This window comes from Oncorhynchus kisutch, linkage group LG3, assembly GCF_002021735.2.
Source record: "Oncorhynchus kisutch isolate 150728-3 linkage group LG3, Okis_V2, whole genome shotgun sequence".
Classification (NCBI taxonomy): domain Eukaryota; kingdom Metazoa; phylum Chordata; class Actinopteri; order Salmoniformes; family Salmonidae; genus Oncorhynchus; species Oncorhynchus kisutch.
The window spans coordinates 27,801,625-27,814,390 of NC_034176.2; the positions used below are offsets into that span (position 1 = coordinate 27,801,625).

The 12,766-nt window shown below is 43.0% G+C and overlaps 1 protein-coding gene across 1 annotated transcript in view; it reads right to left on the reverse strand.

Annotated features, from left to right (window-relative positions):
* LOC109879433 (bone morphogenetic protein 1) overlaps positions 1-12,766 on the reverse strand; it is a 53,275-nt gene that overhangs the window by 19,162 nt on the left and 21,347 nt on the right. Inside the window, exons 2-6 of the mRNA XM_020471609.2 lie at positions 7,906-8,019; positions 7,136-7,279; positions 6,719-6,836; positions 5,141-5,319; positions 4,877-4,982 (exon numbers count right to left, since the gene is read on the reverse strand). Of these exons, the coding sequence (XP_020327198.1) occupies positions 4,877-4,982; positions 5,141-5,319; positions 6,719-6,836; positions 7,136-7,279; positions 7,906-8,019 (661 nt within the window). The remainder of the gene's footprint in view (positions 1-4,876; positions 4,983-5,140; positions 5,320-6,718; positions 6,837-7,135; positions 7,280-7,905; positions 8,020-12,766) is intronic.

The following is a 12,766-nucleotide window of genomic DNA, read 5'->3' on the forward strand; positions in this document are numbered from 1 at the left end:
ACTTCAAAACATGAGGGCTCCCCATGAAATCTTGCCAACAACAATCTCGGCAAAGGCCCTGGCTTCCCACGGTGATTTACAGTAAAAACGCTGTGCAAACACACAGGCTAATAATGGGGAAACAAAGTTAGACATTGGGACAGGTACATCAACATCAGAGGAGGTTGGTAACACCTTAATTGGGGAAGAAGGGCTCATGGTAATGGCTGCAGCGGAATGAGTGGAACAAACACATTGTTTCCATGTGTTTGATGCCTATCTATTTGCTCCGTTCCAGCCATTATTATGAGTAGTCCTGCCCTCAGAAGCCTCCACTGATCAGCATGCAGGGGAAGTGTAAACTGAGAAAAGCTAACAGGAGCCCCTTGTCTCCTAATAAGGTGCTCTGAAAACACACTGACCACACTCTCAATACATTACTTTTTCATCTCTAAACAGTGAAATAATTAAATAAGGCTGGCTATACTCAGGGAAAATAGGACATGCTCAGAGAGGTTGAATGACAATAGAGCAGAAAGCATCAACAATCAAAAACCTACTTCATTGTCATCCCCTGACAAGCACATTCCCTGTACAGTTAGAAAAATAAAGGGCTAGACAGCCCACTCTGTGCAGTGGCCTGAAAGAGTGTTTGTATCCAATCTCAGCCTCCTTGTAGAGAAAGAATCTCTCCCGGTTTCCCAGAATCCAGTTGCCACGAGCACATGGCAGGTTATTTGGGACAGACTGCAATATGAGGCATTGAGGAAAGGGCCAGCCTCGGTGTAAAAAAGGGAAGAACATTTTGAACAAAAGGAGAGCCAACAGCTGGTTCTCATACCAGAGAGCTGTGTAGTAATGATTACAGTCTGGTCTGGCCACCCTCTCCTCCAGCTCTCACTCGCCTTGCATGTGCCCAGGCTCACATTACATTCACACTGGGAAGCTGGGGCATGCCAAACCCCTTCCTGCAATTGGGAAAGAGGCATTGAATTGGAACAACAATCACTGATGCCGATGTTTGTAGCGCTAGACAATTTCACATTTTGTTTATGTAAAAGATCTTTTGAAGAAAGTACGCGTCGAGATGCACAGCGGGTACCAAAAATGTATCACACACACACATGGCTGAGGGAGGGAACCGCATGTTACCGGTATGTTAAACTCAGTGCCAGGGTATCCCCCCCATCGTCATGCAATCCCCTATAGACTGCACACTTCCTGACAAGGATGTCAGGCAACCTTTATCCATTGGCTTGTATGACTTATGTAATGACACCAAATTTACAGCTCAATCTCCAACTCAGTCCCAAGTGGACCTTTTGGCTTTGCTTTGATCCAACGGAAACAGGCAGAAACAGTGCCAAACTGCAGCCTAAAAAGCAAGCAGATGGGTAAAACCCAAAAAAGCATGCAGTCGTCATAGAAGCTGGGCTGGTCCAAATCTCAAACCGCCACTATGACACCACGGTCTCTGTCTGTGACTAACAGGACAGCATCTGGAGAGATTTCCAGATGCATCCAACAGGGAGTCTGGGAGAAATAAAGAGGTCAGCTGGCACAGAGGGACGCATTGGCACAGTGGAGTATCAAAAACCATGACACATGCACTGCTCTCCTTTTCATGCATACTTCAAGGACAAGAAGCAATTTTGTGAAATATGAATTTCAAATCGCAACAGCATCTACTACAACATCTACTACAAAAGAGTTTGGTTTGAGTGGATAGTGGTTTTCCTGCTGTTTAGTATTACATAGACTCTACTTTTTTTAAATCTTAAGAGGGCAAAGTGTGACAAAAATAGAATCATAACAGATTCCATCTCCGTGGCCATGAAACAAAAAAGCTGTGGGATATTTTACACTCCTTTTGTCCTTTATAAAAGCTGCACAAACCATCTATGACGCCTTGATCACAAAGCCAATATAGATCAATCATATCAACAATTTATTGAAAAATCTATAGCTTGCAGTCAGAACGCAACTCGAAACAGGATCAGTTTGATTCTGTACTCTCAGAGATTTGACTTGTCAAGTCAATGTCGGGGAAATGACATTGAATGGTCTCCAAGTTTATGTGATCATTAGTGGTTGACCTAAATCATGCTAGCAAGTAGACCTGACTTTTTTTTTTACACCAGGGAGCCATGAAGCTAGCCAGCAGACACCTCGGGAATAAAACCCTATAACCTCCTAAAGAAGCCTGGTATGTGGGATCATGTTGCTAACGACGATCAAAGCCACTTCAAAGGGGCTCTATGTGGCATAATGAGGCAGTTCACACTATGAGAGGAGAACTTTTACAAGGAGCTTCACAGAGGTATGAGTGTGCCATGTAGCCTGATGTGCTGCAGCAGGGCCACTGGCGCTAGCGGCTCTACCTGAACCTGGGGTTGGATGTGGAGGTTTACTGGGCTGCTGCTACACACTCAGGCAGCTTGAGCCAACCAGGGGAGGGATAATTGGAACAACCTGTGGCTGTGGGTAAAAGTTGGCTCATCAAAAGGTAGACACAATCAAACCTTATGGGTAATTCCACGGATCTGAGACTCAGATTTTTCCACTTAAAATGTATGCCAAACAAAAACCATTGATTTCAAAGTTTAACAAACCATATAACTACGCATAAAAACTTTTTTTTACACTGACATTTTTACAACAAAAAAACATTTCCTGGATGAACTTTGCAGATGCAATGTTCGGTAACAGAATTTTGGTGAAATCTCTCTCAGTTCTTTGTGTCCAAGTTTTCCAAAAACTCTTAAATATCTGCTCTGAATTGAGATTCAAAGATGTCTGCAGAAAGAATGGGGTGTCAGCTATGACATGACACATTAACTTTAAAATAATCTACTTTGGTTATTGAACTACAGTAAGTAGAGTGGATTTACACCTGGTAACGGAATTGCGGTAACGGAATATCGTCTTGGCTCCATGATCTGCACTACACAGACATGCATACTTATGGATATGAATCTCATTCTATTAATGGTGATATATCCTCTTTTGCATGTTTGGGTATTATTCTACACACTGGCTATTATTTTAATGAGTTCTGCCCCGAAACAAGACCCAATTTGGTTGGTCCAGACCGTGCCAAATCTGAACCAATCATAGACGTCTACATTTACAAGTTTGGACATTAAAGTACAGCACAGTAGCCCTCTGTAGAGTAGAGGTCAGTACAGTACATTATAGTGTACTCAACTCTAGTGTACTAGAGTATGTACTGTATTTTTTGGAAATTCCTTTACCTATTTGTTAACAGAATTGAGTTTTAATCACTTAATAATTCATAAACAAAATTGATATCAGTAAAAATACTATAACTAATTGATAGGTCTACCTTTACTTGTTACCTCTGAACTTTCATTATCCTCCCTCCTAATGAGGGAGCGAAATTTTAAAAATATATTTTTGGTAACAGGTATTTGGTGACAAGGCAGTTTCTTATGCTGTGCATACACTACACGACTTCTAAAATCGTAACAATTTGGACATGCTCACATTTCGCGATTTCCTTTCACAGATCTTTTCATTCCATCCACATTACGATGATTGATCCTGTATCTCGGTTTTCGTAGGAAAAAAATTCCGACATGCAAATAGTGAGCTGCTTTGTTAGTGTGCACATTATTATGTGCAGAAACATTAAAACACGAGACAGAGGCGCAGAATAGAAGATATGAATAATATTTTGGGTTTCTGTCATTGTAGGACATAGACTTAATATTGCTGGATTTCGTTTTACATTAGCTTTCATTTGACACCCAATTTGATATGCTTCTATGAACTTCGCATGTTGGTGCTCATGGATCCTTTTACATGGAAATAGCTTTATCTAACAAATACCCGCCCTTGATACATAGCTGCCACAGAACAGCATCCCCACTGAGAGACGCAGCTACTTGAAAGACTGGAAGCAATCAATACGATATATGCCTAACCCCATAATACAAAACAGATAGGCATGGTATTACATGGGGTTGGTAAAGCATGCTGCAGTTTGTGTGCATTGATTTTTGTAGGTGCCCTTCTACTATTAGACTACAGATGGACTGGGCAAGGTGGACTACACAAGATAAAAACGTTGGTGTTGTCTAGGAAAACGTATAAAACATTCACCAGGATTGAAAGCGAAATCTCTATAATCCTGCTCTTTCTGGGCCCCAAAAAGCTAAATGGGCCAGATGTGTCAACTCTAATGACACGTTACTCCAGGCATCCTGGTGGATTACACTTTTTTACCCTCCAAAATCTCATTACAAGGACAAGCAATATAATCCTTTCTGCATCTCACAGAAACCACATCAGTTCACCCCTGAGCATTTCCACTGCAAGCTCAAATGTAAGCGGTGACCATTGAGAGAGTTAAAAGATCCAAGCCAAAATAAATTTCCGGAAGAGAGAGAAAGAGTAGACACTCCCAAAAAGTATTATATTCTGCAGATGTTCTTCCTTTAAGCCAAGGCACTGACACGTTCATGAGGTCCATCACTGAGTTGTGTCTTTGTCCTGCTTCCCTGTACTTTAAATTCATCAGACCAACCATCATACAGGCTAAGTAACAGTGACAAGTCAGCAGTATATTTGTCCCCCAGGCTATGAATGTCAGCAGGTCATTAACTGAATAGTATCTAAGCTTCAATTTGCGCCACCTTTCCTAAGCCTTGAAGTCAGCCCCTGGCTCTAAAAATAAACAAAATAATGGAGAGAAAAAAAGAGACATTGACACATTGTAGAACTATGAAGTGACTCACATGGAAAAGACCTGAAGTGAGACATGAGAGCAAAAGTGACAGTCTGGGAAACTGCTCTCTGGCCTAAACTGTAACTGATTTCCACGATGTCTGTTCTCCTCTGCTGTGTATGAAGTGGAACTTGGCCCATCTCCTACCTTGAGAATGTATTCCTGGCATAGTGCATGATGCTGTCAAAGTCATACACTTCTCCCAGAGAGTCCACCTCCCCTGGCTCCATCTTCAAGAAGTTATACTCCTGTCCTGTGAATGGAAGCAAGAAAACAGATACTGAAACCTGCAACCCACTCCTACCTCAAATACTGTACCAGAATACTAAATACAAAAGTGAGAGGCTATCTCCTAGAAAGGGAAAGATGAGTGCGCTGTTCCATACACAGCAGTCTACAAAGCAGTCTTGCCTGGCTGGATGTTGTCCCTGATGATGCTGACGTGTTCGTCTCTGTCGGGCCGGGTGTGCTCGTGCCAGAAACCAATCACGTGGCCCAGCTCATGCACCACTATTCCAAACTTGTCACAGTTCTTTCCTATGGAGATGGCCTGGGGACCGCCACCCCTGCGGCCCACATAGGAACAGCACCTGCAGGGTCCAACACACAGAACAAAGATCAGGGACAGGTCAACAGGCAGGGTAACAAGCTAGTTCAAAGACTGTGGTGACTGGCTACATATTAGACTAAACTAAGTCACTTTTAACTTGGCAGACACAAAGATGAGAACATTAGCTCAAGATTGGCCATCGTGCTTACCATAGTACTATGTAAATGCTACATTTCTGTGTACATCTCAATCATGTAACAAGAACTTGGTGAACTTCGTGTTACACCGGATATATAGAACTTTACTTCCACAAACATGAAAGTGTTAACCAGAAGGAGTGAACAAATAACGAATAAGCCAAGTGTCCAGGAACAGGGAAGGAATCCCTGTTCCTGGAGAGACGCAGGGTCTGACCTCAAAAGTTTGTGGTTCATCTCACATCTCTAATGCATATATACAGTATTAGGAACAGCATTCTTAACAGCCTTTCTAGCACGTCATAGGAAAACTAGCGGAGGTGAGGTGACCCTACATCCTAATACAGTGGTGACATTCATTGATGCGTGCTTCACTGTAGATGGAGGGTTACAATGTGTGACAGTGAAGGATGGCTAACTTTAGACTGCAGGGCTCTCCATCTCTCCCTCCCTGACATGAAAGGGTCAGTGTGGAACCCCGGTCCATGGACACACACCGCGCCCCTGTGGGCCAACCAGCCTCTCTCTAATTACTGTGAGCCAGGCTTTCCTGAGACGGGCCTTGAACTTTGCACAGGACAGATGGAGCCTGCAGCAGGCCAGCCCAGAGCCCAGGCATTCCCACTAACTGCGGCCGCCTGAGTGGATAATGTCATCCCTGTTACTCTGGAGGACAGTTACTAGGCTAAAAATGGCTATCAACAGCTGGGTGGAAAAAGGTCAGTTTATGCTCCATATCCGCTCTTATATGTTCTTCTTGGTAGTGGATTTAGTGTACATGCAGAGCCAGAGTATAACGCCATCAACGTGGCTACAGTTTTGTGTGAAATCTTTTGAACTGAAAAAACATGCATAGCTGGGAAAAGGACAAAATATATCATGTGGAATTACAGGTTATGGTTAAGCTGAGGAGGTCTCCCTTGGGTGTCATTAAAAAAATACATGTGACACCAGTGCTCAGTGAAAGATGTGTCAGAACTATGAGGCACAGCATGCATTCCTTGGGCATGAATGGTCGTCTTTCTCAGGACTTGCAGGGGGCTTCAATTAGCACAACTCACGCAGACAGACTGCGGACAGAGGGGATGAGCCAGCACTAAAGGACAATGGAGGAGTGGTAAGGAAAAGTACTTAAGCGATAACTCATTATGGCTGTGTGGATAAAGGACTGTCATGTCTGAGCAGGCTGACCAGCTACACTTCCTTTCTGAGGGAGGAGAGCCCAGGCCTGCGTGGACTTACCCACATGGCCGGTAAGTGAACACAATGTAGCTCTCCTCTGTTGTCCTTTCGATAAAGGTCACGCAGGTATGCTTCTCCCAGTGACGCATGGCCTGGCGGAATATCGCCCGCTGGCTGCCTGAATGTGATGGGAAGAAGGGAGGAGATCAGTGAGGCTGACGTCCATAAGTCACGTAAAAAGGAGGATAAAATACCAATGCTAACAGCTTGCTCATAATGCCAAATTCATTCCAAGTAAAGTTAATTAAAAATGGTATGTCCAATAGCTGCCAAGACATTCATTTTAATGTAGTGGATGCAAGTATGCTGAAGTATGCTTAATGGACACCAGCTACCACATTTTAGTAGGAAACTATGTTATAGGGTGCATATAAGACACATAGGGCAAGTAAACAGCAGTGATGATGTGGGACTTACCACTGAAGTTCCCACTGATGACATAGGGAATGACACCTTCTGGCCACACCCTCTCAGGTCTGGATGTTGCCGCCCTTTTCCTGCGGTGTGATCCTTGCCGGTTTGGCAATGCTCTGTTTCGACTGGTCTCATTGGCAGAAGACCCTGTCATTCCCAATTACCAGCCAAAGATGAGGTTTGTACAATATAAAATCACAGAAAACCATCCAATTAAAAAGTTCAACTCTGTTGAGAACATGGTAAAAACCATGATGAGATTACAACATTTCAGCTGTTCCTAAATGGTAAAGAGATGATAATGACAATGAAGCATGCTTTATATGCTGGTTGAGCATTTTCTTTACATAAACACTTTGAGAGTGCTGGTGATAAACATGCTGTTTGTTTACAACAGGTGTCTTGGCCAACCCAGTGTTGGAGAGGAGTCATCACCTGGTGCTGAGTGGTTCATGCATCGTATACATCTTCCTGGCAGATGCACTGGGAGAGAGTTACAAAGCCTCCTTGCATAATTGGCCTTGAGGTGGGAAAATGTGGGAACTATTTAACTGAAGGCAAGTTTTTGTTCTTGGTCTGGTTTGTATTGTATCATTAAGGAGACATTTTAGTCAGCACTATATAATAGCACATGCATAAATGGAGTCAGACTTTTAGAATTGATGACAGGCACGTTTATAAGAAAATGCACGCTTTTAGACTATGGCGATAGGCCTTAGTCTTTATTCCCAGTAACCATGACTTGGTCAGCCAGCCTCACAGCTCTTGCTCACCTGTGGTTGTCTCATTGAAGGTCTGGACGGTCCGTTGGGCCATGTTTATAATCCGGTCCACCTTAAACATGCGCATGTCCTCCTCATCCAGAGCAATGTCTCCCCAAAAGGCAACTGAAACAGACACACATAGAGAGAAAGCAAGTCAGACATATTTAAGGCATTTTTACAATATTGTTTTGCACCGTTCAATAGCCTCAAGGTTTTCCTGCTCTGCAGTCCGACAAACCCTGTCGATCACATAGGCATCCATTAAAACAGAGGGTGAAAAAGCTAGACATTCTCTCCCTCTCACACTCTCTCTCTCCCATCTCTTTGGCCCCCTCTCGCAAACAGACACACAGAGTTGTGAAACATCAGTTATGTGAATGTTTGAATAACAGGAGAGGAATGCGGTCTGAGTCTCAGAGCTCTATAAGCTCCAAGCTAAATAAGTCATACCATCAGGGGAGGGAACATCTCTTTATGACATTCAGTGGAGGACATAGGAAATCAATTAATGAGAGCTACATTCAAAAGCTTTCAGATCAGCATACCCCAGATGTGCTGGGTCAATCCAGTTGCCGTTGAGAAAACTCTGGGGGAATACTTCATGTCCTGATATCTTTGTACCATTAATGAGTCCTCGAGCAGACCTAATACTGTAAGATGCTGCCTCAATACTGTATATAGGGCACCTTGAACAAGTAATACGTTCTTAATGAGGCCAAGGAGAAGGAAAAATAACCAAGCAGTCACCCTTTATGAAGAATGTGAAGAATGGTATTCCTTGCTAAATGCCCTATTTCTTCGGCAGTTTGGGCAGGAGTCCTCTCCACAGATACAGGCCGCTGTTTTAAAAGCTTTTAAACCAGCACATTTGCTGAATTACGCCCTGTCCTGTGTGCAGGAGTGGACCATACAACTCTATGCACAAGTACTGCTTTTAACAATTTCCACATTTTTTTTTTTACAAAAACACATTTAGTTGAAGAACAGTGCAGATGCAAAGTGCCGTAGCAGAATGACGGTTTGTGCTGTTGTCACCTAACTTTGCAAATCTTTGACAAATTGAGTCTCAGCATCATTCTGTTCCTGTGGAATTGCCCTTCTGGGAACTGCTTTACTGGGAAAAACAACATCAACTGCTATAGTGAAAGATGGATAACTAAGAACTGACAAACTGTGGTCTGGGAATCAAAGTGAATGCATCTTTTCAGGGCTTAAGGTTGTTTTTAGAACTCAACAACAATCTAAGACTGTTATAACTGAGCAATCATTGGCTCGACCATTAATAACAGTCAGATTGTGGTGTGCGTTTGTGTCAGAGAGAAAAGACAACGAAGGAAAACAATATGTAGCTGGCTGAGATGTAGCTGGCTGACAGTCTCACACAAGCAACAGAGTGTCGGAGAGGGCATGTTGTGGGCTAGCAAGATTACAAGCTAATGACAGCAATAAGAAAAGGTGTAGATCATTGGCTGCAAGATAGGGCATGCTCAGAGCTCAGTGGGCAGGTTGAAAATACCATAAGTCAAAGGGTTCCTATCATTTGCACTCAGAAAAACACTCAATCACTGTGAGTGTCACCAAATCCCCAAAACATTCAAATAGACTATTCGTACTCAGCTCAAATACAGACACTCTGTGCCAAGAGTATACAGTGCCTTCAGAAAGTGTTCATACCCCTTGACTTATTCCACATTTGGTTGTGTTACAGTCTGAATTCAAAAACGATAAAATCTATTTTAATTTTTTTAATCGCTCACCCATCTACACGCAATACCCCATAATGAGAAAGCAAAAACATGTTTTTCGAATGCTTTGCTAATTTATTGAAAATGAAATATAGAAATAGCTCATATACATAAGTATTCACACCGGGGTCAATACTTTGTAGAAGCACCTTCGGCAGCGATTACAGCTGTGAGTCTTTCTGGGTTAGTCTAAGAGCGTTGCACACCTGAATTGTACAATATTTGCACACTTTTTACAATTCTTCAAGCTCGGCCAAGTTGGTTGTTGATCACTGCTAGACAGCTATTTTCATGTCTTGCTATATATTTTCAAGACGATTTAAGTCAAAACCGTAACTAGGCCACTCAGGAAAAGTCAATGTCGTCTTGGTAAGGCTTTATTTGGCATTGTGCTTTAGCTTAAGGTCCTGCTGAAAGGTGAATTTGTTTTATTCCGTTACTTTTTATCCCAAAATAACTCCCTGGTCTTTGCCGATGACAAGCATACCCATAACACGATGCATGCAGATGCTTGGAAATAGGCCTCATTGGTCTCATTGTGAAATCCCTGAGTAGTTTCCTTCCTCTCCGGCAACCGAGTTAGGAAGGACGCCTGTATCTTTGTAGTGGCTGGGTGTATTGATACACCATCCAAAGTGTAATTAATAACTTCACCATGCTGAAAGGGATATTCAATATCTTCTTTCTAAAAAAAAATCCATGGTCTTTGGTCTTTGTGGTTGAATCTGTGTTAGAAATTCACTGCTCATCTGAGGTACCTCACATATAATTGTAAGTGTGGGGTACAGAGGTAGTCATTCAGAAATCATGTCCTGAACTCAAGGCTTGCCATAACAAAGCGTTTGAATACTTATTGACTCAAGACATTTCAGCTTTTTTTTAAAAATGTATTTACCAAACACTTCACTTTGACGACATGGGGTAGTGTGTAGGCCAGTGACACAAAATCTTAATTTAATCCATTTTATATTGAGTAACACATTTGCATAAAGTTTATTATTTCAATTCATAAGATTCATACAATACATTTAGAGATTTTTTAAAATACTTTCAGACATTCAATTTGAACGGACTCCTCAGTTTCCAGGATATCCGCCAGTGTTTTAATGTCCCAGGTTCATCATTTTGTCTTTACCTTCAACTCCACCTATCCATGCAAGCCTATGGGGTCCCCTGGGGAGCAGCACTAGCAGAACACCCATTGGTCAAACTTCTAACGGACAGACCCCCCTCAAAGGGAGTTGTTTTTAATATCTATTGTTAATTAATTCTAGCAGGAGAACAATCATTAACTCTATCCACTGTATGAGAAAAGGATTACACTTAAACTTGCTGACAGACAAATAAATTGGGAGACAGAATGGAAAAAATATATCTGGATCATTTAGAAACCCCAATCACCAATTAATTAATAAAAACATTTGCTATAGAACCTACCTGGTGGTTAGAGCATTGGGCCAGTAACCGAAAGGTTGCTGGATCGAATCCCGAGTCGATAAGGTAAAAATCTGTCTTTCTGCCCCTGAGCAAGGCAGTTAACCCACTGTTCCCCGGGTGCCGAAGACGTGGATGTCGATTAAAGCAGCCCTCCGCACCGCTCTGATTCAGAGGGGTTGGGTGAAATGCGGAAGACACATTTCAGTTGAAGGCATTCAGTTGTACAATTAGGTATCTAACACCTCAAAGAATACATCACATGGGCATTTGTCCATCGCCATTATGTGAGTTCTGCACCACAGGGGACCTTGGTACATTTCAGCATGTGCTGTGGAAATGCCAGGAGGTGGTTGAATTCTGGGGGAAAGTTAACAATGTCATCTCTGTACTTATAGATACAATAATGCCATTAGATCCAATAGTGATGTTGCTTTGTGATGACTCTGATTGGCACTTGTCAGAACGCCAACGGAGAGTGTGGTTGGCAGGAACAACAGCTGCTAAGAAGGTTATTTTACAAAGGTGGATTCCACCTCATCAGTTACCATTGCAACAATGGCTGCTCACATTTAAGGGAATTGTACTTATGAAGCTCTCCACGGCCAGGATCCACCAGGGCCAAGGTGTCCACTCTCCACGGCCAGGATCCACCAGGGCCAAGGTGTCCACTCTCCACGGCCAGGATCCACCAGGGCCAAGGTGTCCACTCTCCACGGCCAGGATCCACCAGGGCCAAGGTGTCCACTCTCCACGGCCAGGATCCACCAGGGCCAAGGTGTCCACTCTCCACGGCCAGGATCCACCAGGGCAAAGGTGTCCACTCTCCACGGCCAGGATCCACCAGGGCCAAGGTGTCCACTCTCCACGGCCAGGATCCACCAGGGCCAAGGTGTCCACTCTGGACACATGGATAAAAGCAGCAGCGGACATTTCGGAACTCTTAACCAACGGGCCTTTACATCCATGAAATTACTATGTAATATAAACGCATTTGATTTTATTTCATGATTTATTTGACTTTTTATTTTAAAAGCGGTGTGAATGCTTTCTGAAGACTGAAGACTTTCTGAAGATCACTACAAGCTACCAGCTGTCCATACAGTATGCAATGGATACAAACTGACTGTCACAATGCTCTTTTATCCTCTTGTTCTTACTTTTGATTCCAAGAACTGACAGCATTAAAAGGATGAGAGAATAGAAAGCACTTCGACAAAACCAACATCAATTTGGGGCTGTCACCAAGAGGACAGGGAGCACTCTTTCCACAGTGGAAGATAAAAATGTAGCTGCAATTAGATGATTTAATTTATGAGAGTAACCCTGCTTTACCGAATATATAATGCTACAGTAATACTAAACTGAGTTACACAGTTATTAACATTGATTTATTGGCCTAATGCTAGAACCAACTAACCACACAACAAGTTGCAGGATTGTCCCCACCCCCACCCCGCTGCCGTGCACAGAGGGCTAATGTACTTTCCGTCCATGGCTGAGACCCACTCATCCACAAAACATTCTGGGGACAAGCTCTTAATCCAGCGTATAATTGTTCCCTGACAACAGCTAAGATTGAAGTGAGCAAATGCACAGCCCCGGCGGCATTAGGATTCATTTCCCCCGGGCTTCCCAGTCGTCCTGGAGACGCTGCAGGTTTAGGGAAAGTCTCCCAGGGATTGAAAATT